Source organism: Drosophila subobscura, chromosome A, assembly GCF_008121235.1.
Source record: "Drosophila subobscura isolate 14011-0131.10 chromosome A, UCBerk_Dsub_1.0, whole genome shotgun sequence".
NCBI lineage: Eukaryota > Metazoa > Arthropoda > Insecta > Diptera > Drosophilidae > Drosophila > Drosophila subobscura.
Genome location: NC_048530.1, coordinates 5,385,414 through 5,412,974, shown reverse-complemented (window position 1 = coordinate 5,412,974; position 27,561 = coordinate 5,385,414). Strand labels below are relative to the sequence as shown.

At 50.6% G+C, this 27,561-nt stretch overlaps 2 protein-coding genes across 4 annotated transcripts in view; both read right to left on the bottom strand.

Moving 5' to 3' along the window:
* LOC117889588 (glutamate receptor ionotropic, NMDA 2B) overlaps positions 1-14,481 on the bottom strand; it is a 19,170-nt gene extending 4,689 nt beyond the window's left edge. For both annotated transcript variants that reach the window (XM_034793996.1, XM_034793997.1), the window contains exons 1-7: positions 14,179-14,481; positions 2,735-3,506; positions 1,651-1,801; positions 849-1,442; positions 429-718; positions 215-367; positions 6-157 (exon numbers count right to left, since the gene is read on the bottom strand). In XM_034793996.1, the coding sequence (XP_034649887.1) occupies positions 6-157; positions 215-367; positions 429-718; positions 849-1,442; positions 1,651-1,801; positions 2,735-3,506; positions 14,179-14,443 (2,377 nt within the window). In that variant the 5' untranslated portion in view covers positions 14,444-14,481. The remainder of the gene's footprint in view (positions 1-5; positions 158-214; positions 368-428; positions 719-848; positions 1,443-1,650; positions 1,802-2,734; positions 3,507-14,178) is intronic.
* LOC117889591 lies at positions 11,752-27,561 on the bottom strand. 2 transcript variants are annotated; one of them, XM_034794002.1, is made up of 4 exons: positions 27,408-27,561; positions 27,117-27,356; positions 26,959-27,040; positions 11,752-11,762 (listed from the first exon to the last, which is right to left on the bottom strand). In XM_034794002.1, exons 1-3 carry the CDS (start codon positions 27,523-27,525, stop codon positions 26,988-26,990), a joined length of 411 nt encoding a protein of 136 aa, XP_034649893.1. In that variant the 5' UTR covers positions 27,526-27,561; the 3' UTR covers positions 11,752-11,762; positions 26,959-26,987. The 2 variants fall into 2 exon arrangements, with proteins under 2 accessions (XP_034649893.1, XP_034649892.1); XM_034794001.1 differs by lacking the exon at positions 11,752-11,762 and having other exon boundaries at positions 26,914-27,040.

The window sequence follows — 27,561 nt, the reverse complement described above, 5'->3', positions numbered from 1 at the left end:
CTTACCCGTCATGGCATACCAACTGCCGACTGTCATGAGGCGGCAGTCCTCATCCTGTGCCACCAGATAGTCCAGCACTGTGCCGTCATAGATGAACGAGTCCAGATTGCCATTGAGCACAGCAGCCACACCATCGGCCACGCTCGTTTTGTTGTAACTGAGGGACAAAGATGCAAATCAGAGACTGGACTCTGCACGCTGCACTCACACTCACTTCTTCATGTAGAGGTGCATGTTGCCGAAGTACTTGTGTATGGTTGAGTCCGTGTGACTGTAGGGGATCGTGCCGAACTTGAACGAAGGCTTGTGCGACGTCGGGTGCACCAGGCGGCTGTCATTGAGGCCGCTAAACTCGTGAAACTCTTCCCTAGAGTGCCGAAAATCAATGTCAAATCGGTGCAAGCGATCGTTGCATCAATGTGTCTCACCTGGTTATCATGAAGGCTGCAAGGTTGGCAGTGTATATGGCAAGAAAGACGACGGCAAAGAGCGCCCAGACGTTGGTCATGAAGCGTGAGGTGAAACCGCGCGGTGAGTCCACATGGACAGCCGCTTGAAAGAGTACGGCCCACACGAGCCAATAGGTGCGGAACAGGGAGAAGCGATAGGGTGTGACGTTTGTGTTCTGCAGATACAGCTTCATGTCGTAGCCGCTGGGCGAGAGCCACTCGAATAGGAAGATCATGAAGGTGGCTGCCTGGATGGCCACGATACCCACCTGGACAGGCGCAAGCGAGAGTCGATGGCGGAGATGGGGGGAGGAAAGAATAAGAAACAAGACTTACCGGACTGTGGCAGAGAGGGAGAGAGAGAGAGGGAGAGGGAGCACGAGTGAGATCTGAACTTACCAGCATCCAGGAGGCTGTGTCGAAGGGCTCCAGGAAGGCCGTGGGCGAGATAATGCCTGTGCGCTTGGCCACCACAATGGCAATGCCCGTCTCCATGAAGGGCTCACTGAAGTCAACGACAGCCTCGCGCTCCGTGTTGATCATGAGGGAGGTGAGCACCATGTCCGTCTTGCGGTTAACCAGATCGGCAATCAGACCGTTCCATTTACCATTCTCAAGTGTACCCCATTTACCATCTTCGACCCGCACCAGCTCGTAGGTGAAGCCGAGCTCCTCGGCAAACTTCTCAAGCAGATCGATGCAGAAGCCGCTGCAGCATTGGTAAAAGGACTCGTTGCGGTGTGCCTGGCCCACATCGATATCGGCGGCCATCTCGTGGTCGGCCGCCACACGGCACAGCACACCGCGGTCCATCAGGCACTTGCCACTCACTGGATCCGCGGGCGACAGATTGATATAGGGTGCCTCTTCGAGGAATGTTATCTTTAAATGGAACTTCTCGGGCACACCCTGCGGCGGTGCGTGCGAGTTACCCGGCCACGCGATATCGCGGATATCCAACTTCTGTGTCTCCCACGACTTCCACACTCCGATCTGTGCTCCATAGTCCCGAGTAGAGTCGAGAGTGGCGTGCAAAGCGGTGCAAAATATGGATCGGGTGGTCAACGGGTAATCGGTTGGCGTTCGGGGAAAACGGTTGTGGAGTGGAGAGCAAGGAGAGCAAGGAGAGTGAGGAGTCAAAAGGTGTAAGTGAAAAGTGAAAGTGAAAGAGCAAAAAGCATGCGTGGCAAGCGCCACTTACCTCCTCCCAGACGAGATTCTTATTGTTGGCGCTGGGCCGCAGATTCATGATCTTCAGCTCGGCGGACTTCAAGTCCCCATCCGCCGTGAACTCAATATTTGGCTTATTCAGATCGCCCTCAATGGAGACGTTACGCAAGTACTTGAAGAAGCTACGAAAGATTGCGATTGCATTAAATCTCATGAAATAGGGAATAAGGAATAACCCAAAAGGTAACACAATCAGACACACAGATGGGCACTGCTGGTGGAGCTGTTCCACTTCGAGAACTTTCACAACGATTAAGGAAGAATTTATAAAGAAAATAAGGATCAACGAGATTATTAACTGAGGGAAATGATGCTTGGAGAATGTTCTAGCATTTTTAAATATTTGTTTACTTTGGACATTATTATTATTAAGGCATTTAATCCCAATAAATAAAGTTACTTATGATTGAAACTGCGCAAAGAGTGACAAAGGCTCGAATTTTTCGAACAAAACTCTTTTGAGTGGAAAATTGAAAGTGAATTTAATAAGAAATACGAAACGTGGAAATATATTTGAAGTTGGTTGGCACGAGGAAGGATTCTTGCGAGAGGTTTAAGAAAGACGGCGAATGCCGAAACTGACTGTCTGGCGAACTGCCCCCAAGTCATGGTGCTCCTGCGTTTGACATTTTGTAATTATATCTACATGTATGTAGAAGACGTACATACATATGTTTGGTAAAATGTAAAATATTGTTTTGGGCAAATGAAATGGGATTGATTTACTTGAAAATTCCCAACTTTGTCAATCTTTGGGAAATTTTAATTATTTTTAACTTATTTTGTTGAAAATTAATGCCTTAAACAAATTTTCAGAGTTGAAGAAACACTAAAAATGGTAAAAAAAATAGCTGAAACTTTTGCTAATTTGATAATAATAATCAGCGTTGAATATTCCTACATAAGTTCCTGGTTTCCAGTTTAAAAAATAAATTTTAAGGATATATTAAAATATTTTTAATTCAGTTTGAAAAAAAAGTAAGAACAAATGCAACAAGTTCCAAGAGTTTGACGGCTTTAAATTGAATTTGAAATGAACCAAGAATGGAGCTTACATTTCACCATTGTCCCAGCGGCCGCGTCCCTCGTCCTCACAGGACAGCGACTGGGTGGTGAGGCGGCGATCCCGATTGGCCGGATCCGTGAGATATGCCTCCACCCCATAGCTATAGATCTTGATGGCATTGGAGATCTCGTTCATGAGGGCACCGCTGGAGGTGTCAAAGTGCACGCCGAGCATGCCAACGGGGAACTGGGAGTGGGCATCCTTCTTCTCGATCACGGACTGGCTGACAACCCACACGTAGTTCTCGCCGGTGAGTTTCATTTCCTCGGCGGCGCGCAAAATGGTAATGGCCTCCGTTTGTGTGGCGTAGAGGAGCATAACGCGCGCCTCGCTGTTCACCAGCTCCATGAGATCGCTGGTGCGTGTGACCACAATGGAGTTGAGGATCGTGAACTTAAAGTGCTCCTGCATCTCGGCGACGCGCTCCCGCACCGCCTGCACAAAGTCATCGTGGCCGGCTATCTGTGAGGTGACCACCGAGAACTGATGCCACTTGTAGCGCTCCAGGATGCTCAGCATGGCCGCACTCTGATGCTCAATGCTCGGCGCCAGCTGCAGCTGCAGCGTCGACTGTGAGGCCCGACGCTCCAGCCCGGAATTATCCGCATTCCATGAGATCACTGGTATGCCCAGGTAACCAGCCAACTGCAGAAAGTACTGCGCCGAGGCGGTGCTATGGCCAAACTGTTCGTTGTTCATCATATACAGAATGGCAGAGACATTCACGCGCAGAAACTCCTTGCACAGAGTGCTGAGGATAGCTGTGAATAGAGACAGACAGAGAGAGAGAGAGAGAGAGAATGAAAGGTGGGTTAGCCATTTGCATGCCGAAACCCCACAAAACGGTAGCCAGACCTCTGGGCATTCCATCACACTTCGGAGTGGAGTTCAGCCGCAGCGCCCCCCGTTTCGATTCCAATCTCAAGCGGAGTTCGTGCGTGTCTTGTGTACAGACGTGTGGCAATTAATTGCAGATTAGCCACCTGCCAGGTGGCACGGGGAGTCAGACCATTTTATTGCGTTACCCAAGAGTCGTTGCCAGCTTGGGGGCCGCAGCGCAGCTTGTTGACTGATATTGGTTGGTGGATTCCTTTCAGCGTGTGCAAAGCCTGAAAGGCCGCAGCCACAGAGCGACGTCTCGCTAATTGACCTACTTAAAGGTGTTGCGTTGCGGCATGTGGCATGGGGCATGGGGCATGGGGCATGTACAGGCCCCTCTCCCTCTCTCGTCAGCGGTGCGGCGGCCTCGTTTCGCTAAGCATTTTTGAGAGTTTCCTCGAGGGAGATGCCACACACCACGCACCACACACCACAGCCGCTCCGCAATGTCGCGTGGTAATTAATTCACATGCAATCTCAATTGAAAAGATTGCCAGAAGCAGCCGGCAGGGCTAAAGGCGGGGCGGGCAGGAGTGGATCGATTACATTGTTCAGCCATGACCAGAGACAATTTCGGAGCGAAGTTTGTGGCCCCGTTTAGAAGTTTTGGCTCCAAGACACTCAAAGACAAGACATTGGGACAAGTTCTTGAGAACGGGAGCCCCCCTTCGATGACATCATCTAAACTTGTGCTACCTCTCCGCCCCTCTCCTGGCGTGGCGTGGCGTGGTGTGGCGTGGTGTGGGCTAAGGGGAGACTGTCAGTCGTCTGTCAATGCTTTGGCAGAATGTGAAATCTCATCAAAAAGTTTAATTAACTTTTTCATCACTTTACTTCTGCTCTCTGCATTCCAGACTCCACAGATGGATGGCGGAGAGAGAGAGCGAGAGTGAGGCATCTGCTAATTTTCTAGCCCGCTACCCTGCCAGCAACGGACCCTGCAGTGGCCACCATCCATGCATTCAATTACCATTTCCACACTGGACCGAACACTGGAGAACGGGCACGGGCACGGGCACGGGAGAGATGGATATATCTGTGTCCGATGGTTACGTGTGCCAACACAGAGAGATGGATAGATGGAAAGATACACTGATGCGATGGAATGAATAGATGGATGGATGGATAGGCTCATGCCCATGTCCCTCGCATATCTAACCGCACTCGGGAATGATGGATAGATGGATGGATGGATGGATGGCTGGCTGATTTGTTGGGGGGCAACTGCCTGGGCGGGGGGACCTACTGGGGACCTTTGTTCGCATTTAATCGACAATATAAATTCACTTAACAGAATTATGTCTTGGGCCGGATGCCAGCGAAATTCGAAAATTTAATTTCCACACTTTGATGCGAGCAATTTTGAGTGCGCCCCCCAGCCCACGTTTGTCCATTAAGATTTTAATTGTGTGCATTAAACACCCTGTAAATTTCATTACCCAAGCAGAGAGCATCCATCGTCTCTGGCTCTGGCTGTGGCTGTGGCTCCGTCTGTCCGTCTGTCTGTTTGTGCTTTCTGTTTGTGTTTTGTTTTTGTGTAGCATACTTATTGGGGCAGAAGGAATCGGTCTGCCCTGTGCGCACTCTGGCCCTCTGCTCCAAGCTGGAACCACGCTCCTTTTACAGATTAGCCACGCCCTATAGCGATCGCTTCATAACGTAACGTAACGTAACGTAATGTAAAGTAACGCAGCGTAAAAGGCAGCAGGAGCACAAGTCGGAGCAACGCTCCCATTTTGCACAGCCACACAACACCATTGCCTCCATTGCCTCCATTGGCTGCCACCCAATGCCACCCCAAGGACTCCTTCACTCCGGAAGTGGTTGTCCCAAGAAGTCGAAAATTGCGCTGCCACAAAGGAGATGTTGCCACGGTGGCAGCGGGGAGAGCAGCAGGCTTCCTTTTTGTAATGTGCAAATTGAATTTTGACACAGCGCTGCCTCAATTTGACTGCCGCAAGGAGCATGGCCCCAACCACCAGCCGCATCAGGACAGTGGGGCACCAGGCACCAGGCAGCAGGCAGTACCGTGGGGCACGGGGTTATTATTGTTGTGGCAGCGCCCAGCCAAGAGCAGGAGTCAGCTGACAGCTGTCAGCTGTGACTTGGCTTTGGCTTTGAGTCTCTTCGCATTCGTCCTCGCTTGACGTCGTCCCTGACAGCATCAGAGGCGTTGGCACTGTGGCAGAGTGGGTGTGGCTGTGTGGCTGTGTGTGCACTGGCAAGTCTGTCAACTTATTATAACATCCATTAATTTCATTTAAGCATCATTCAATTGCCTTCATTTTTATCGCAAGTTATCACGAGTTGCTCCAACAATGCAAGTGATGGAGTGCAAAGGAGAATCGAGCGATGGATGGAACACATGGAACAGATGCAGCGGTGGGTTGTGTGTCTGTGTGCCCCTTTTGCACTCTGCCACTGTGTGCCTTCTTGGTGAAACTTTTTACATTACGTTCGACGCAGGCAAGTGGAAATAGCGCCGACAGGCATGGAGACACCTCCACCCCGCTCTTGGCTCACTGCCTGACTGCCTGACTGCCTTTGGTGCTGCTTTTCCCCTTCATAAATCTTTCAGGGGCTCTCTTTTGTGCCCACGAAAGTGTATCTAATGCACACACGACTTCTTCCCGCCTCCCTCCGCCACTGCATGGCCACATCTTGTCACATACGCGCGTACGCCTGGAACGTGCGTGGCCCAGAGTTTTGGCCCCAAAGTGGCATAAAGCACAATTAGGATACGGATTGCTCTCTATCTCTGCCCTGCCCTGTCCTGCCCTGCCCTGCCCTACTGCTCTCAGTGTTGGATTCGATAATGCAAAAAATACGCTCGGATTCGATACGATTCGATTCGGTAATGCGGGATGCTGGATGCCGGATCAATGGGAACAGGGCGCGGTGCGTGTCTCTAACTGGGGGTGAGACTGTGGCTGTAGCTGGGAGTGGCTCTGGGGCTGGGTGCTGTGTGCTGTGCCCGCATCACCATCGATGCCAAAAGTTGGCCCGCCAAACCGAGAGACTTTCACATCTCGTGCACACAATTAAACATTTTGCAATGATAATTCCGGCTGGCTAAGCAGCGCTAGAAGGGAGCGGCCAGGGTAGACATGAAAGAGTTGGCACACTTCCTGCCAAAATAAATGCAAAAACCCTTGAGGAACTTTGCAAATAAATTTGATTTAAATACGAAAAATAAGCAAAACAAAATTGCTGTGCTGTATATTACTTTTTTTGTGGCTTTTAAACCGCGTGAAGATGAACTTCACAAAAATGTATACGAAAAACATGGATCTTGAATGTTAAGCTGCTCAACATTTAACAGAGCCTACCACTGTTAAGTTAGCATCAGCCGCTTAACAGAGCCGAGCGCTGTTGGCGTGAGATGGATTTGTTGCTGGAGGAAATGGTCCTTATATTTTTGGATAATTTGTAATCGTTTAACAAGTGTAAACTTGCCTTCAAAATGGTTCGAAAACTGCATGAAAATGTATATGGAAATGCGTTCTGGCAGGATCTACCGCATAATATGCCTCTATTCAAAACTCTTCAACTCTGTCCGAAATTCCATCAAAAATATTCACTACTATTTCGAGATTGTTGTGTGCCACGAAATGTTGCCTGTAACGAAATTCCCTACTAGCTGGCATTATAAATTCCTGCCTCTGAGCTGAGCTTTGGTGTGTGTGTGTGTCCCTTGCGTGGGGTAGCTTAGGGACACACACACACACACACGCACAAGCAGAGCTGACATGGGCGTGGCATGCCAATAAAAAGAAAATAGCATGTATAGAAGAGAAAAAGAAGCAACAGCAACAGCGGCAGCGGCAGCAACAGAAACTAAACTAAAACTAAACTTGTGGCTGGCTGGTTGACAGAGGGAACTTGGCGCATATTTTATAACTGACGTCACACAAGCCATACACACACACACACACACACACACACACACACACACACACACACACACACACACACACACACACACACACACACACAAGCACGAGTTAGAGCACCAAAAATCCGCATGACGACAATGACAAGAGCAAAACAGAGAGACAGAGAGGGAGAGAGGGAGCGAGAGGCGAAGTGGAGGAGCTGCAAATGACAGTAGAAGGAGTCGCTAGGTGGACAGCGGTAGGGGGGGCGGGGGGCTCTAAATGAGGAGAGGAAAGGCAGGAGACAGCGATAAGGAAATGGCGACAGCGGGAAAGGTCCCATGCTCCAATCCAGCACACCCGAAAAAGCATCTTATCGAATATCAAAGTGTTGCCAGATGATTTTTCGCTTTTCGTGGCGCTTGTCAGATGAGTTTTACACGTGAAATATTTAACAGGCAGACAGCAGATGTGTGTGTGTGTGTGTGTGGCATGCACTTAGGGATACGGCGGGGAACTGTGCTGAGTCACAGCTTAGACGAACGCTTCAGCTAGGAGATGCTCGCAGGAGATGGGAAAAGGAAGATGCCAGCCGGATGCTGCCTGCTGCCTGATGCCTTTCTATCCTTATGGCTTTGCGTCGTCTATCTATCCTCCATCCTCTATCCTTCCCCGCTGCGCTGTCCTCGCTGGCGTTGTCAAAATTCCGCTGTTGTTGTTAGCATCGAATTAAAACTGATTCATTTAAGCTGTGAAGCAGCCGCTCCTAGATCCTGGCAGCTCTCTCGCGCGCACGTCACGGCGTCTCCTGTCAAGAGTCTACTCCGTGCAGCTGCCGACAAGCTGCTGGGGCGTGGCTGGGCTCGGGCCAGCAGCAGCAACTTTTAGTTCCAGCTTCAATCCCAGCCTCGCCTTACTGCCTCGGGTTACAGCGTGCGACTCGAGCCGAAGATAACCTGAGAGCCTTGAGCTGGGAGTTGGAGTTGGAGCTGGAGCTGGAGCTGGAACCCCCACCCCAAAAGGACAGCTACAGCTACAGCTACAGTTGGAGCTGCAGACCGCAACCACTTGGTGCCAGTGGGGTGTGCCATTAGTCGTGGTTTCGGTTCAATTCAGTTTTGGTTCCATCATTAGCATTTGAGCGTTAAGCAGTTCAGTGTGTCCAATGCTGTGCAGCTCCTTGAGCTGAGAGTCACCAGACCAGAGAGCAGAGAACCAGCAGACCAAAGAGCAGAGATTCAGCGTCACACCAGCTGCTGCTGGCTGTCACCGCAAGACCTGTCCTGTCCTGTCCCGTCCCGTCCCGTCCTGCCCCATGTGTGCGATGTCAACAGACTTAAGCGCAGTTCATGGCACGTAACCCGAAACCGAAACCGCACCCACACACAGACAGACAAGAGGCACACCCCCAGGGAGAGGGGCGCACAGTCCTGTGCTCCAGCGTCCGTCCGGCGGATCAACCGCAGTGCTCCGCCCGAGGCCAGCCTCTCTGCCACTTCGCCTTTGTGTGTGTGTGTGTGTGTGTGCGAAGGAGAACCACAAGCAGTCCAAGTTCAGAGGAGTCTTGGAACGAGCAGCAGCAGACTCGGCCCGAGGGTCAGTGTTGACCTGCCAGTGACTGGGGCTCCTTCATCTTTTGGGGCGCCAATTAGTTGGACTGGGACCGCCACCCATTGTCCTGCCTGACTTCGCTTGGTCCCGCTCGGCCGTCTTGGCCGTAGGCCATTCGTTTTCATTCCCCGCTCCAGTCCAGCGCCCACCCAAAGCTGACCATTTGTTTGGGGGCTTGTTTGGGGGCTGCGATGTGGAACAGGATACAATGTGAATGGATTGCCCTTGGCACTCACCGCGCACGCATGTCGGTTGGGGAGGGGAGCGGAGCAGCGGCTGGATCCCAGAATCAAAATACGGCCATCGCAGCTGTGTCCGAAAAAAGGCCAGGCCAGCCGCCGCAGTGCCTGAAAAGTCAATCCCTTGGGCTCCCACCAGCGATCCTCCCTGCCAGCCACCCACCTGTAACGAGATGAACACTCATCGTGGACCATCGATTCACCATTCCATATTCATGCGCCTCAGCACTCCCTGACTGACTCTTATCTGGGATGCATTTGAATGGCATTAGAAGTGTCCTGCGGGGAGGGCATCCGGCACCCAGTGGCACTTGCCGCCAGGCAGGTGTGGAAATCACCTTCACTTAGCGACAGGAACATGCCTCAACAGCTTACTAATGGCTGGACACAATGGACTGTGGCCAGAGGAGAGAGGAGAGAGGAGAGTGTGGACAAGGTGTAAACAAGGTTAACAGCATTGATGGCCAGATGCAGTCCTGCCGGAAGGTAATCGCGGACTCGATGGCTAATAATAACGAGCATTGGGTGGGGCGGGCAGGCAGGCAGGCAGCAGTCCATTTTCCCCTCTCTGCTCTGCTCTGCTCTGCTCTTCCTGCCAGAGCACATTCAATGGCGAAAGAGACAGAGAGCAATCCCTGCCCCACACCCTCATCGAGGATGACAAGAAAAATGACTTACTGCGCGGCACCCTCACGTTTTGCCGGACAATAGAGTGATGTATGATACTCGAGCATGTTGTGTTCCGTTCCGTTTGCAACCGGGCAGATTCTGGGGCAGATTCTGGGGCAGATTCTGGGGCAGATTCCGGGGCAGATTCCGGGTTTCCGCCAACTTAAAATGTCATTTGGCAAAGTGAAACGGGGGGAACCCTGCTCGGGGTTCGCAAGGGTTTAGTTGGATCATTCAATCATGCCGTTCATTGAGAGCACAAAATGCCATTAAGTGGAATGCCGAAAACGGCTGCCATTGATAACACTCATACGCCTCGTTGGCTCTACCACACAAAAAGCTCCACTTTCAGTCAAGGCTGCGAGCCTTGAGGTCTCCACTTGAAGACCCACTTAAAGTCCCACTTTGAGTCTCCACTTACCGAGTATCAAAGATAAAATATTCATAACAATAAGCAGCACCAATTAAAGTATACTCAATCAAATCGGAATACACTTGTGCATGACAATTAGAAGGCGTGGCATTGGCCCAGAAGTGCATTCAACTCTTTGGACAAACAAAGCGAGGACATGGGCGAGCAGCTGCGGAGAACGATGCTGCCAGAGACAATGGACGAGCGGAGCTTGCAGCCAAAAGCATTTCAGTGCACAAAATGCTCCAATTATCCCATCAGTGATTTCGGAGGTGAATCGCTCTGGCTCTGGCTCTGGCTCGCTGCTCGCTGCTGTTGCTCAACCGATTGTTCTACAATTATTGCAAATTAGGCTGATGGACAGATTAGGTGCGGAGAAGCGGGTCGGGGCTAAATGAAGCTTAAACCAAGTGCCCGGGGGAACTTGCACTAGCCGCAGCCACGAACAAATTGGCGAACGAACAGCTTTTAGGAGACGACAGATTACCGATGACAGACTAAAGATTAAAGATTACAGATGACGGGGATTACGATTTACGGATTACAGATTACAGATGGGATTAAATTCTCATGCAGGGGAAATATTTGCACGACTCCGCGTGAAGGACTCCCCCATGGCCTGCAGATCTCTTTTCACAACTCAAACACTTGAAAAAACATATTCCCATTCAAATACGTGCCCCTATTAGTTTCCATCTGTATTTAAACTATAACAAATCAACCAATTGACGCAGCACTTAATTAACTTTCACCTGTCAGAGCTCACAAGCCCATTTTGTGTGTGTGTTTTGTTATCGAACGTTGGTCGGGTTTTGTTTTGGTTTGGTTTTTGGCTCGCTTATTGCTGCATTTCGTTGGCCACTCAATTGCCAATGCAAATTGGCGTGCAACTATTTGAAAAGTGCAATTTTTGTATACCTTTTTGCATACATTTTGTGTGCCCAGAATGGGCAATCGAACAGCGAAGGTAGCCACGAAAATCGTCAATAAAATATTGGCAAGTTCTAGAACTTTTTAGGAACTTTTCCACAGCTTCTCAGACTTGTAGCTTGCCAGCCTCTCGTCAGGACTAGGACAGCGACAAGTCCCGATGGACTCATCTTCAACTCGTTCGCTCCTGGGGCCACTTGGCTCTGTAAAGCAATTGTCCTTTATCTGGGGTCCTGCCACACTCTTCTCAGCCTTTCCCTGCTCAGCGTTGCTGTGGTTCTGTTGTTGGCCGTTTTTCATCGCCGCAAATGAGCCAAACTCGATAATCAGGCCATCAAAGTTTATGGCCGAGCACTGAGAAAGGGCTGACACACACACACACTGCCTCGTTCCATCTATCTGCTCATCGGGGGTAATCGTTTGTTGTGTCTGGAGGTTAAAGTAATACAATTTCATATGAAATTACTTTGACACAAAATCATCAACTTGCAGGGCCAAGTCCCCGAATGTGCCTCCTGCTCTGCCTTCCACTCCCACTCAGAGAGAGAGAGAGAGAGAGAGAGAGAGAGAGAGAGAGAGAGAGAGATCTCATCTTGGCTCGATGACAATGAGGGATGCCTCGAACAAGTGGAATGGCAACTTCAGCAACGGAATGGAATGGAGCGTTGAATCGAATTCAATTTCCATACGATTATTGTAGAATTTTGCGGGCAGCAAAACTTTGGCCAGCATATCGTTGGGCACGGTGCGGATTCTAGCTCGAATGGCAGGATGGACGAGGCGGCCCTTGATTCGCTTGATTCGTTGCCATGGAGGAGTTGTCCGAGGAGATGCAAGCAATCAAGCGGCAGCATTCAAGCATGGCAAAAGTTTTGCAGTCAAGAAGGGGTGGGCCGGGGGGAATGCCAGAGGGAGAGGGTAAGTTCTTACTTGTAGATAGAATGATATGGCAGGGACATGGCACATAAAGACACGTAGGAGACGGAGGGGGCACAAATCAAGGCAAACATCCTCCACTCGGCGCGCTTATTGTTCGACGGTTTTTGTGCGAGAAATAACAATCGAGCGAACATGACTGCGAGTGTCTATCCTTTACCCCTCTCTCTGTGTGTGAGAGCTATAGAAATCCATTATAAATTCCCCATAGACTAACACACACACACCGATGGCTAGCAGAGGAGTAGCAAAGGAGTGGCAGGACTGGCACTGCCACTGCCACTGACTGTCTGTGGCAGCGTGGATGGGGCAATCAGCAGACACAGACTTTGTTTGTTATGTGTTGTAATTTGCGTACACACACACACACACAGCACACTCACTCATATGGCAGAAGGTCCTGGCCCCCCCCCATACCATAATAAACATTAAAACAGCATTGAAAATTCGTTTGGGTTTTTGTTTGCTCTTCCCGCTCTCTGCCTCTGCCTCTGTCGCTGTCGCTGTCTCTGTGTGCTGTGTGCTGTTTGCTTTATCAATTTATCCAGCAAAATTGTGGAAATGCAACATAAAATTTCAATATGCTGGCGCTGCTCCTCCTCCTCCTCCTCCACTCTGATACTCGAGCAGATAGGAGCAACTTGCACATGACTGACCCGGGAGCAATCAGTCTTCGCTCTGCCGCTTGCGAGGCATTTTCTAGTGTCCCCCGTCCCCTGCAACTGGCTGCCGTTCCTCTTGGAAACGTTAAGTTTCCAGCTCCCCAGCCAGCTTGATAACTCTGCATATTTTTGTGGCACATTGCGTATGGGCGGGATGGATCGTGGAGAGCGCCGAGTGGCAGTTGCATGTGGAGAATGCAATTTGTTGCCCAATGCAGGAATCACACTCGAAACTGAAGGGGGGCATGTGGATGTGGATGGGGGACAACCCTGGCAGTGCCGCCGTGGGCGTGGCTTTTGAAATGCAATTTTGCACTTGAAAAACGGAATTCGGTATTCGAAGTTGATGCAATCAAATGGAGAGAAAGAGAAGGAGAGAGAGAAAGAGAGAGCGAGAGAGAGAGTGGTCCAGAGTGGGATTCAGTTCACTTCTCTGCATGGGCAATCCTGTTTGTTTTTGTTGTTTTTGCCCAGATTTAGCAGCAGCAGCACTGGGCAGCCCTGGCCTGGGCCTGATAATTGGACTTTTCACGAAATCGAACGGGGAAATTGGAGAAAATTAAATGCATTTTCGCAGCGTTCTGCTTTGCTCTCATATTTCCCCCTCCCCTCTCGCTGCACTTGGCAACTCTGGCATCGCGCGTTTCGTTTCTGGCCCGGACATTTACTGAGGTCCCCCCGCCCCCCCATAATCCGGTCATTCCTCTCGCATTAAACGCATTTTAATTTTCATTTTCATTTTGATTTACTTTTTTTTGTGGGCTGCTGCCGCTGCCTGCCTCGCCCACGCGCTTCGTTGTCGCTTGACAACTCTGTTGTGGGCAGCAGCAGCAGCAGCCCGGCAACCCTGGCAAGTTTTAATTGAAGTCTGGCCTGGACATTTATTTATGTCGCTTCCTCGCAACCTTCGCGCATTTTGCACATCTTTTCCTTTACGTTTTTTTCCCTTCCTTCTCTTGTCTTTTCTTTTCTTTTCCATTGCGTTGCCGTGTGGCAGTGGCAGTGGCAGGCTCCAGGGGGGGGCAGAGAGCGGTATTAAGCGCTTAAGTAGCTCAAAATTAACGGCCATTAAAAATCCCGCACGCAAATAAAACAAGCGCAGGTCCGCCCAGGTGTCGGCTGTGACCAGCATGGGGGGTCACATCCAATAAACAAATTCCGAGGATTAAACCCAAACCCATGGCAGAGGGATGGGATGCTCTGCAACCCATTGGACTCACCTGTGGGACTGGGCGTCAGGGACATCATGTCGAAGTGGATGTTCTTCTGCTCGAAGGAGTAGTCCTTGAGGAAGGTTAGCTTGGCGCCGCGCGTCTTTGTCAGCCCCGTGACGGCATTGTTGATGCTCCGCAGGTACTCCCGCTTGCCGAAGTTCGTGTGCGGCGCAATGAGCCCGATGTTGAGCTGCTCCTTATTGGCGGCCGCACCCTTGCTGAGGCTGTTGCCGCCGTTGGCGAGGCGCAGGCCCTGCACCGATGGCAGCATAAGGCAGCTGCAGGCCACGACGAGCAGCAGCTGCAGCTGAAGCAGCAGCCGCACCAGCGACGCTGGGCTGCTCCATGGAGGGGTTCGTCTATTGCTATTGTGCTTCAGCTTGCTGTGACTGTTGCTGTTGCTGTTGCTGGCAGTGTGGCTGTTGTTTTTGCTGGTAGTTCGATGATCCATGTGAAGGCATGGATTGTTCCATTTGGATTTCAGCTTGACACGGCTCTGACGTGCATGCGCCACCGGGGGCGCCATTCGCTCAACCATTTGAGGTAGGACCTACGGCTACGGCTACGGCTACGGCTACGGCTACGACGATCCCTCCTGCCACTCGCTGTCCTTGGACTGTCGTTAGGGTGGGGGTTGGGGAGACTGAGGGGACTGGGGGTACGCTCTAATTCATTGAGTGGCCTTATCAATTACGTTGATTACTTGTGTATTGGCGGCGCTTGGCTTTTTGCATTCGCTGATGGATGGATGGATTCGATTGGGATACAAAACAGTTTTGTAGTAGCTGCTGCTGCTGCTGCTGCTGCTGCTGCTGCTGCTGCTGCTGCTGCTCCTCCCCGTTTCGAGTTATTGCTGCTGCTGCGGCTGCGGCTGCTGCGCATTGCTGCTAATTTGAAACAGAAACAGTGACGCAAAGTTTGTTAGTATGAACGTACGCTCGGTTACACCTGCAAGAACACATTCAAAGAGCCATTCACACACACACACACACACACACAAACAAGCAAACACAAGCCCAGGCAGCATCTGCAGCTACAACAACATTGGCAACACTCTTCGTTGACGTTTTGCGCCATTTCCCTTTCCATTTCCACTTCCGCTTCCGCTACTAATTTGTTATGGCCGCTGGCACACTGGAGCTCTGAGTGTGGCTGCCTGCACACACCCAAACACACACACACACAGGTGGCAGTTGTTCACATTATTCGTAGTGCTGAAAGCCTTTAGGCACTCCCCCGCCTGGTCTGCTGCCAAGGTGCAACTCCACTTGCGACTGATACTTGAATAGCTTTTTGTTTAGGCTTAATCAAAGACTACATGAATATTTGTAGCTCTTTGCTGGCTATCCTGCTGGGATCATGGCTGTATGCCTTGCCTAGGGTAGCTCTGCCATCGACTCCTTTCAACTGCCTTTGCGGGCTCTTGCTTCACTGGAACTCAATTTGAGCGCCGCTTGCTTGCTTTTCCACATAAATTAAATGCGACACTGGTCCGCATAATCGCAGCTCCACACACACACACACATCCCGCTCCCTGTTTCCCCTCTTTGCTGGGGAGTGGCAGTGCGGCAATTGCTCGTGAAATTTTCACTTTGAATTTTGAATGTTGCCAGCAGCGAGAAAGGCAAAAAAGCGAAACTGAAACTGAAACAGAAGCCGAGAAACTGTGGAGCAAAACGGCAGAAATGGCGGAAACAGAAATCAGGAATCGGGAATCGGGAATCAGGCCTGGACTAAGGGTGTGGCCCACGCCCCCGCACCCGTCCCCCCTCGACCCCTTGCGCCCCTCTGGCCATGCGCTACACACACCAACGCGCTGGGTTTGGCGCATCCATTATGATAGTCATCATCATTAATATCCGCACATATTGCGCGCGGTTTGCTGCCTCTTTGCTGGCTGCTGGCTGCTGGCTGCTTCCTGATTTCTGCCTGTGCCTCCATGGTAGTTTCCATGTTGCGATGTTTGGGGCTTTGTTTGGTGGGGGGCTTGACTTTGCCCTGGCTTTGGGCGTCGCCTGCTGCGGCCTCGTGTCATCAGCGAATACATGGGCGCTGGGAGTGGAATACAGAGCGGAGCAGAGTCCTGGAAGGGGACAAGGGACAAGGGACAAGGGAAAAGGGACCGTGCTCCTGCGTCAGCAAGTTGTGTGCCTCTCGCTGCCTCTCGACTTCATTTCATGTTCGTTTTGTTTCGTTTTTGGTTTGTGTTTGCTGGCAGGCAGCTCTTTCCCTTCTTTTTTTGTGGCGTTAGTTGGGTGGCTGGCGAGGGGCTTATAATTTGTCGGTTGTCTGCCTGTGGCCCCGCTTTGGCTGCTGCTGCTGCTGCTGCTCCTGCTGCTGCTCTCTGAGGACACCCCTCCCGGGCCCGGCTTAAACTGTGTTTTGACACTTAACTGCCTGACTGTCAATAAGCAAGAACCGCCCTTCCTCTCGCTCCCCTTCTCCGGGACAAAAGAGTGATTACTTTGTGCGGGGTGGAGGGAGGATTGCTGGCTGACTCCTGTCGCGTCCTCAACATGCAATGGCCGCCAAAGACGCAGAAGGTCATGGGCTTCTGAGGCTCATCCAACTCTCATACACAGAAACAAATGCTCATGTGTGCGTGTGTGCGTGTGTGTGTGTGTTTTTTTTTGGGGTGGGGTTGCTTGGGTGGCACGGGCTGATAGCCGTAAAATGCCTTCCTCCACTTCCACTTCCACTTCTGCTTTTACTTTCTCTTTTCTCTCTGTGTTTGTGTGTGAGTGTGTGTGTGTGTGTGTGTGTGTGTGTGTCTGTCTACATGTGTTTCGTACTTTTCGTACATGACGGCGGCAATAAATTGTATCTTATGAGCAAAAGAAAACCAAAATAACAGACATCCTCCCCCGCAGCCCCACATGAGCCTCTTGCCACACACAGAGAGAGAGAGAGAGAGAGAGTATCTAGCCGCTGGCCACCCTCTAGCTGCTATGCCCCGCCAAGGCTCTCCTCTAGGGCTCCGTCCTCTGTTGGATAGTTCTGTGTACTGTCAGGGGCAGGGACAGGGACAGGGACAGGGGCAGAGGACGAAGGACCATCATTCATCGGACGTGTAATGAATTCACGGCGTATTAAACTTTTGATTGAAAATGTTTGTTGCTCTTGGACTCCGGACTCTATGGCTCTATCCCGTACACCCACTGCCACTCCCCCTCTCGCTCCCGCTCTTTGTGTGGGCTCCAGCTTGTGGGCTCAGTGTGGGGCATGTCTGGAGTGCCGCCACAGAAGCAAGCTGCTTGCGGGCAAAGCCTAACCTTCTGTTGAACACAGTTTGGCCTGAACACAATGGCATTATCATCATGCTTATATGTACATTTCTCTCTCGCTCTCTCTCTCTCTCTCTCTGTGTGTGTGTGTTTTTGCGTGCTTGTATTTGTGTTTATGACTTCTGCCGGACACATCTTTGAGGCACAAAACTAGAGACCCCACCCGCATGGCCTTTGGAGACAGCTTCTACACATGCCAACCGCCTATCGTATACACACACACACACACACGCACGCACACACAGACGCGCATACTTATCCCTTACAGGACTTGAACCCTTTTCGACAGTTATTTACTTTTTTAGCATCGGTTGTAGAACTTCCACAACTTCTACACCTCAAACAGCAGCCACAGCACCGCTTCCATGCCCTGCCACTCCCTGGCTCACCCTTCCTCTCTCCCTCTCTCCCTCTCCCTCTCTCTGCCGCTTCTTCTTCTCTACTTTACTTCTTGCTGCTTCTTCCAGTCAACGTGCCACGGCCACGCCCACGAATGCAATCTATTTATTTATTTGGTCGCTTCATCCGCCTCCCCCTTGGCCGTGCTTTATCGTTGCCAGACAACAGATCCTTGTTTGGCCAACACCGAACGGGTTAAGGCTGGGTTGAGCCTGCGACTGGGGCCTGCAGGACTCTGTCTAATTTGACAGTGCGACGACCGCTGTCAGCCTCTCGACTGGCACTCCCTTTGTGCCCTTGCCACCCAACGACGACGACGACGATGACGATGACGCCGTTTGCTTATTAGTTTCTGGCCAAACGTTTTCTGTCAACATTTTGCTGTGTGTGTTTGTGGGTGGGGAGCAGGCCGAGAAAATGTGCGCTAGGCGTGAAAAATTGCCTCGTCTTATCTCTCCGACACTGATGGTGCCAGCCCCAACCCGCTTGTCCAGCTCCTGTCTCGCCCTGTCCTGCCCTGTCCTGTCCTGTCCTGGCACCTAATTAATTAGATCAGACCTACTGCTGCTTCGGATTTCCCTCATTTCTGTGCACCCCCTCCCCGCCCCTCTCGGTGCTCCTGCAGCAATTGCCTGAATTGTTGTGCCGCCAAAACAACAAGCAAACAAAAGTTTTCGCTGCAGCTTCCCCCCGCGCCCCAAAAAAGTTGGTCGGAATGCAAATCCCTTTGCAAAACAACATGGAAAAGCGGTGTACACTGTTGCAGTTGCTCCTCTCTCTCTCTCTCTCTCTCTCTCTCTCTGTTTGTGTGTGTTTGGGGGAAAAGTTTGAGCCAAAAGCTGCAGTTGTTGGCCAACAACCGCAACGGAGACAACGAGAGAGCAACAGCGACAGCGACAACGACAACGACAACGCCAGCCACAAGAGGTCATGATGGGCTGACCTTCGAGTGGTTGGGTGTTCTGGCCGTGTCCTGGATGTGTCCTGTGGCTGCTGCTGCTGCTGCTGCCGCTGTCGTGGGTTAAGTGAGGCACCCTTAATAATTCACGGAATGAATGGGCAGTGCTGGAGTACCCTCAATAGTCACGGCATGTGCCAATGGAGTGCCCTTAACAGTGAAAGAATTCCACCAGCCTTAACAGCAATGAGAAGAGTCTAAAAATATCATCCGGGGGGGGGAGTGTCAGGCGGAACTGTTTACCCTCGCGGTTGCATCAGGCATGGTGGCTGGTGATGGGTGGAGCAGGAGGAGGAATGCGCGCCAAAAGCCCCCGTGCAAGGCTGCGGTTCAAGCGCTTGGCCTTCCGCCGCGAATTAGCGCAAAATTTCAAAATAATAAAATTCTCACAAAACTTTCTGTGAGTCAGCAGAGGGGGTGGCGAGCGGGCGGGGGGGTGTGTTTGTGCACCAAGGCGGCGCTTAATTAAAAATGTGTCATAGGGAGGCATTCGGGTCGAAGGCATGGCATGGCATGGCATAATGGCTTTTGTTTTGGCATTTCTCATGTTGCTTTTCTTCGGCACTTTTTTTCGAGATGTGATGGGATTCCGCCATTTTTGCTGCTGCTGCTGCTGCTGCTGCTGCTGCTAATGTTGTTGCACACACACACACACACACACACTCACACACATGAACAAAAACAAAATAAAATAATGATAGAGCGCTGCCAGCGACTTTCGTCTTTCGTTGCACTTTTTTTTGCTTGCCAGGCTAAATTTTTATTTTTTTTTTTTTGTAGCGTAGCTTTTGTTAGCGTGAAAGTTTTTAAGCGGGTAAAGGGGTGGTGGCCTGACGGGGTGGGTGGGGCGGTAGGTCGGGGAGGGTGAGCGAAAGCCAACGACTGGAAACTGAAACATGAAACAAGTCCACACCCAAAAATTCAAAGACACGCACAACGACACAGCGACAACGACGACGACGACGACGACGACCACGACGACGACGATGACGACGACGACGCAGCATCCACACAGATACGGGCACACGGACACGGCACTCACGCATACACTCACACAAAACAGAGCCACTAAAGCACACACACACACCACCAACACACGCGCACACACACACACAGGCACGTACACATACACGCCCAAAAAACAAAAAAAAAAACAACCCAAAAAAATTACATCTTTTTTTTTTTTGTTCCTCTCTTATTTTGCTGCTAATATTTTTGCATCATTTCCTCGCTCACTCTTTGGTTTCGTCCTTTTACTATTTTTCTATTTCTCCAGCTTCCTATTTCCTATATGTTTTCTTTCAGCTTTTCGCATTTCCATTGTTCCCCCTCTCTTTGTGGGGCTTTTTATTCTTATTCTTATGACTATTGTTTCTGCTTTTGTTATAAAACAAAACACAATCGGATTTGCAAAGGCGGGGACGTCCGATTCTCTCCAATGGAGAAGGAGGCTGCGGGGCGCTGGACTGGACTGGAGACTGAAGACTGGAGACTGGAGGAGGGCGTGTGGACGGTTCAGAGATGGGGAGGCGGAGTCGAAACTCCAGAGGCTTTGCTTACGCTCGCATGGCTGACGGGCCGACGGGGCTGACGGGGCTGGCTGGCGTCTAGTGCAGTGGCTTACTTGGTCAGTTGGTCAGTGCGACGCTGTCTGTACGACGGGTCGTTGTCTGTGTTTAATGTGTTGTCTGTAATGTTTGTGGGTTTGTCGTTGTGGTCGTGGCCGTTGTCGTGGTCTGGGGTCTGGGTCAGGTGGTCAGAGCGTGGGTCCATTCAACGCGGGGTCCAAGCCACACACAACACAGCAGTCTTCGACGTCGTTGTCGGCTCTGTTTCTGTCTCCGTCTCCGTCTCAGTCACCGTCACCTTCTCGTTAACGTCGCGCGCTGACTGCCGTTTCGAAGGATGCCTCTGATGCCCGCTAACGGTATGCGCGCTCTGCGGACTGTATGCGAGGAGCCACCGAATGGCACTGCCAACCCAGGCCCAGAAACAACAGCAGCAGCAGCAGCAGCAGCATCCCAGCAGCAGCAACCAGCGTCCGCCACATCCACGAAGCATCCACGAAGCTGATTACGAAATTTACACACCAGCACGGTGACGGGAGGGACACAAGAGGACCGCACTAGGGCTCCGTCCGTGTGTGTGCACACTTTTTCCCGTCTATTCCTAAAACTCTGCTTCGATCCAAAGGTTTTGTGGAGTGGGAGGGTCCGAGAGGAGAGCATTGTCAATGTCAAAGAGGAGAGAGCGGGAGCAGCAGCAGCAGCAGCAGCATTTCGATTTCGTTTCGTTTCGTTTCGTTTAGTTTGCTTTTCGGCTTGCGTCAAAGAGGCTTGTAACACGCCCTCTCTGCAATGTATACGTAATACTGCTACTGCCTGCTGCCTGCTCCCGCACTCCTACTCTCTCACGCTCTTACTCTCTCTCTCTCAACTCGGCACGATTCGTGCCAAACCCAAAATCACTCTCCCGCGCAGCGCTGCCACCCAGCTGGGAATATGTCCAATATGTTCTGTGCGAACAAAATTTAAATTGTTTAGAGTAAAACTCTTAGAAAACATAAAAGCAACCGGGAATGGGTGGAGTACGTTTTTGGGTAGACTGGAGGTCTTGGAGCCACTTGCCGATCTGGCAACGCTCGGCCTGGCCAAACGGAGTTCCGCCTTTAGGCTTCTGCGCCAGCGCCGCACGCAATGTAGGGTTGCCGTAGCGGGGGAGGGGGGGGGGATTTGCCGATTTCGGGGTAATGGCTCCTTCTGGGCCTTGCCTCGACCTCGACTGCTGCTGCTGCTCCACTGTGTTCGAGTGTTCATGTGTTCAAGTGCTGGACTGGTGGCCAGGAAAACCACGTGTTGATTTGTTTTGATTATGCGCACTTTGCCTCCGAAATGTGCTCCTGCTGCTGCTCGTGCTACTGCTGCTGCTCGTGCTTCTGCTTCTGATGCTTGCAACTTCTCTAATTGAATCCTTTGCGGCTTGCTCCCTGCGCAGCCAGGCGGCAACAATGGAGAGCCCAGCCCGTTCGACTCGCTCAGCTCGGCTCGTCGCGGAGTCTGGTCCTGGTCCTGGTCCCTGGGTTTTGGCTTCTGTTCCTGGCACTGTGGTAAGCCACCCGTCGGCAATGCCGCTGCCACTTGCCACTGGATTAGGGTGCCGCCTATAATGGCATGCCTGAACCACTGTTCACTGTTCACTGTTCCCTGGCTCGAGCCCCCATCGGCTTGTGTGTGTGGCTCTTAAGGCGCTGGCAGCTCGCTCCTTCGGCTTTTGGTTTCGGTTTCGGTTCCTTGGTCTTGGCTCTGTGGGGGGAGCACGGGCTTTGGTTTCGGTTTTTCGGCTTGGATTTCCGAACAGCAGTGGGTAAACGTTTTGCGGCTTTCCCTGTCCTTGTCCTTTTAGTGTCCCTGTCTTTGTCTTTGTCTCTGTCTGTGTCTGTGTCTCTGTCTGTGGCCTAGGCCTAACTTGCCAAATTAATAAATTGCCTGTAAAAACGCAGCTCCCAGAATAAGATAGCGACGTGTATTCCTTGATTATATTCGAATGCGAGACGAGGGGGCGACGTTTCCCCCCTCCTGTCTATGATAGATGATTGGATGCCGCTGCCATGGCTCCTGTTCCTGCTCCACCTCCACCTCCGCCACGTGCTTCTGCTTCGGTTCCATTGCGCTCCGCACCGTTCGATCGCTTCTTTCTGTCTGGGAAGTTTTGCTCCTTTGATGGATGCGATTGCGATTTAGTCGCATTCGAAACTCGATTAATTACGTCGCTCGATGATTTTCGGCATGAGGATGATTGTGAGGGACATGGAATGGCTGAAGCTCCCCTTTCCGCCCATCGACTCTTCCCTTTGACTTCTTCTAATTTCGTTTGGCATTCAAATTTCGTTTGGCATTATATTCTGACTTTCTATCATAGCTCTGTGTGTGTGTGTGTGTGTGTGTGTGTGTGTGTGTATACGTGTGCTTCTTTGTATGCTTGTGTTTGTGTGTATTTAGTAAAATTTTGTTTGCTTGACGCTGATTTCTTTGGGCCGATGTTGCCTGCGAGGCATCTCTGTGAAGTCTGAAGGGTTCTCGCCCTCGCCCTCGTACTTGTCCTGCTCCTACAGCGCTCTGTCCCAAATATGCTCCATATCAAAGCAAACATATAGAAAGACGGAAAGGCGAGGTATTGGCGAATAGGCGATAGAGAGAAATATAGAAAGAGCGAGAGAGCGAGAGCGAGAGAGAGAGGGCCGCATCATCAAAGTTTTTGTGGAAAGTTCGAAGCGTTTAAAAGAAATGTCTGTGCCTTTTGCTTGCATTCTATGTGTCCCATCGCCTCTCTCGTTTCTGTGCTTTTTCCTCCAGACATGCATGAATGGGGTGGGGTATGGTGGGGCGGGGCGGGGCAGGACGTGTAACGCGTTTAAAGTAATTTTCCACATCATTGATTGCAGCTCAAGTCACAGGATGCTGGACACGGGACATCTCCCCACACAGGACGTGCGTCAATTAGGTTTCCCCAATGGCACCCTCCACCACTACCCTCCCATACCACCACTACCCTCCCATAACACCCATTCCCGCCCTTCATTTGCATAATATGCTGGCGTGCTGCATACTTTCGTGCGCCGCAGAATCGTTAAATGAGTGCAGAGCAAACACGGCGGCGGCTGAACACCCGAAACAACCGAACGGAATAAACAACTGGACAGGCAGCTCGCTGCCCAGCCAACAACTGCAGTCCACAATCCACAATCCATACTCCACACTCCCTTATCGGCTTAGCACACAGACGACCCAAATCCGCAATTAGATCACGCCCTGCCACGCCCTACAACGTCCCAGCTCCCCCCAATGGGCCGACTAAATCCCCAACACAAAAACAAAACCAAACAAATTTGGAACTTAATGACATTTCATTGCCCCCGGTTAGCCACCAGGCTGGGAATTCCCGAATGTGTTTGGTTTTGTGTGTGAGTGTTGCGTGGCCAGGACCTGTTTGATCGGGGCAATACAAAGTTCGTGCCTTGATCAAAGCACTCAGCATCAAGAGGCAGGGACCATGGCTTTCTTTTACAAAAAAAAGCGATTGATTAAGCTTGGAGCACATTTATTTGCCTAAAGATCAAATTCTCAGATTTTCATTGGCCAAAACTGAAATGAGTTTCAGCTAGAAATGGTTTAAATTTACGTGGGAAAATTACTTGTATGACTCGTTATCTCAGAAGCGGTAAATAATGTTTAATCTATGATTGAATTATCCATACCAATAGATTCATATGAGAATAATCCAATAAATTATATTCTGCGGCTGTAAATAATTCCCAACAAAATAAGTAACTAAATGAACAATTTTAGCTCATCCGTCTCTACAGAGATTTTGATGAGCAATACCTTAAACGACGCGCAATTAATGCGCCTGTACATACGAAAATAGTGGACACAGGATTTGTATTCGACTTTTCCTTTGTTTTTAAAGTCAAAATTTCGTAAGAAATACCTCGCAAAAATCAACATTTTTGCATTTCAAAGCCTAATATTTTTCAAACGGTAAGCTAAAGCAGCAAGTGCATGGACATTCATTAGAGATGCGTTTATCTGCTTTGTGGAATAGCTAAGTTCACTACAACCACATGTAAGATACTTAAGTTGCGTGAAAAAAAGAAGCACTACCTCTAAAAAAACAAAAAACAAATACCAGATTAAAATAATTCTTTAAAAAAAAGTTCCGCCATAGAAAAGCAAAAATGATCAATTATTAGAATTATTGTATCGTGTAGAGTAGTGTTATTAAAAGTGATTAAGAAATGACAGAAGTACTTGTAGTTTTTGTAGTAAATCAACCCCATGATATCCTAAACCTAAATGTTGCTTCTTTTGGCATTTTGGAATTATTTTAGCGTGTAGCAAAATGTAAATTAAACATAATTAAAATTGTGTAACGATGTTATGGATGGATCTGAAGCATATTTGGACTATTTCCATAATAATAAATGATTTAAAATAGCAATAGCTGAGGGACTAACAGACGGACTAAGGAGACAACAAATGACACGCTTACCAGCTTAAACTGTTTAAGATCTCAGCAGTGCCCAAAGTGGCGAAGTGAGCACCAAACAGCTTCTGAAATGATCCAAGGAATGCTTGGTCTTTGGTCTTAAGGTACAAAGGTATATTTTGCATAAAAATAGTAGGAAAATCTGTCAGGAGCCGAGAATGCCGAGTGTGCATACGTATTGGAAATCTTTCTGCTCGAATAGATGCCAAAAAGGGTTTTTCCAGCAACGCACGACGCATCGGAATGGTGGAATCATCTGTGTTATGACACAAAAGAGACAAAGAGAAACCGATTACATCACACGTCATTCGATTTGACATTCGATTTCATCTGCTTCTGTCGCTGATTGTTGTCAACAGCAGCAGCACAGCCCAGAGCAGGGTATATTGAATGCAAGGTGAGAGAGCCGTCCCCCCATTTGGGTAAATTATTTGTATTGAAATTCGCTTTTTTGGCATTCGCCAGAGGGCCCAACAGAATTTAGGCAAAGGAAGGTTACCGAACGGAGGCCTTGCCTCACCCCAACATTTGATTGTTCATTGAGCAGAAGCAGCAACAACAGGGGGCGTAGGCGTATACGCGATATTTACATTTCGTATTGAAATCGCGAGCCGAGCTATTAATGCGTTCAGTGAAGCTCAAAAGAGGGGGGCGATGGGGAGAGGTGGGCATGCGGTAAGTGGCCCACGAAACGTACAGATCAAACAGCAAGCAAGGCGAAGCGTGGCAGCAATCTGAAACACTGAAATCAAACGCAAAAAGCCACCAAGCCAAATGAAGTGTGCTTCCGATGGAAACATGAGCCGAGCCGATGGTGGCAGAGGAAGAGGGAGATGGAGAGGGAGTGGCTGAGGACTGTGACAACATTATTTACATGTAGTTTACACTTCTTCACCTCACGAACTGAGGTATTTGTAGTGGCTGCTTGAGTCATTTCAATGCGCATAAACTTGGCCCGAAACATGAGAGTTCTTTCCTCTCTTTCTGCTCAAATTAAGTACGTGCCGTGGGGCGGCTGCATAAATAGTTGTAAATAGTTGGCTGACAGGTACGGAACACCTCATTCAACCTAATCAGCCAGACACGGATACGGATGCGGATGCGGAGGCGGATGCGGACACGGAATGCATTGGGCGGACGGCGGAGGACGGATGCGAATGACGAACAGAGTGCAGTGCAGACTTTCAAGGAGCGCACTGGGACTCGTCTGTGGCTGGCGCAAGAACTTGTGACTTGTGCCCATGACAGCTACATTGACGGCTGCAAACAAAGCAACGACCAGGGAGAAAGCCGGCCAAAGACAGCAGGCAAGAAAAAGAGCAGCCATTCAGGCAGGCAGGCAGGCAGGCAGGCAGGCATTCAGGCAGCCTTCGTTTTGACAGGCAGTCGGAAGAGTCTCCACCTGAGTCCTGAAAGCAAAAAAGCGACCAACTGACAGACTGACTAATGAGGTGGTGCGGGCGGGGGGGAGAGAGAGTATCGACTAACTGGTCTCAAAGGGAATGGGAAATGTTCGCAGCAGCCTGGCAGCCTCCGTTTTCTCATGCTTTTGCACCCTGACTTTTCAGGCTGCCATCTCCCATGCCTTTATCCATTTGGAACTACTGCGAGAAGTCTGCAGCTAATGTCCCCGCCATTTGTGGGGCTTATCTCATCATCATTATTCGGTATCCTTCTAAGGACAGGACATGACAATGACAATCGAATCATGTTCACAATTCAAAAGTCGAACCGACGCGTCGGTCGGTCGGTCGGTTGGTCTCTTGTTCGTTCGATTTGATTCGATTTCACTGACGACAAAACATCCTTCCTTTCGGAGTGGCTTCCTTCCTGCCATGCGTTCGCTTCTCAGCCCTTCGGTCTGCCCTTCGGTCTGCCCTTCTCTGGCGCTCTGTGCCACTGCGTCATCATGGCAGCCCACAGGCAGACAGACCGCCCGCCAACGCAGATTCGCACACGCCCAATTAGGCCGCAGCCAAAACAAGATTTTTGCGACGATTGTTGGCAGTTGTTTATTCCACGCACGCCATGACATCACACAGCAGACAGCAGACGGCAATCCGCAATCCGCGGCCATGCAGCTGCTCCAGTCTAGTCCACTTCAGTCCGGTCCGGTCCACCTTCATTGCTCAGACGGCCTTGACTTTGGCCCTGCTCGCCGCCTCCAGCTGCTGAGACTTGACTGCAAACAAGACCACACCACCCAGAGTGAGTCAGAAATTGTGGAAAAAAATGCAAAAGCTTCTGTTTTGGCTCACCTGTGATCAGAGCTGGAGCGGGTCCGGCTAGATCGGTGGCTAGGGGGTCCACGGCTAGGCCGAGGACAGTGGGAGCTTCCTCATCCAGCTCCCTCTCGCCCTTGTCGGACCGCTGGAGCACCTGTTTGCGCAGCTTGCGGAGGTAGGCCGCCTTGTAGGCCTCGCTGGGCTTGCCGCCTGCTCCGTAGCTCACCTCGAGCACTGTCAGTGGGATGACAGTGGAGGAGACGGGCACTAGATCTGCGGAAGCGGCAATGAGATGCATGCAACGGTCCCTTTGAACTCACTCACCTGCCTCGTACTTCTCATCGGGATTGCGCTTGTACAACATGGGAAAGGGCGAAACGCTGGCAAAGGCCAGAGTCAAGAGCAACAGAAACGGCAGAAGATTCATTTTTTTTTTACTCATGCGCACCGTCACAGAGCCACACGCCGACTGAGAGTG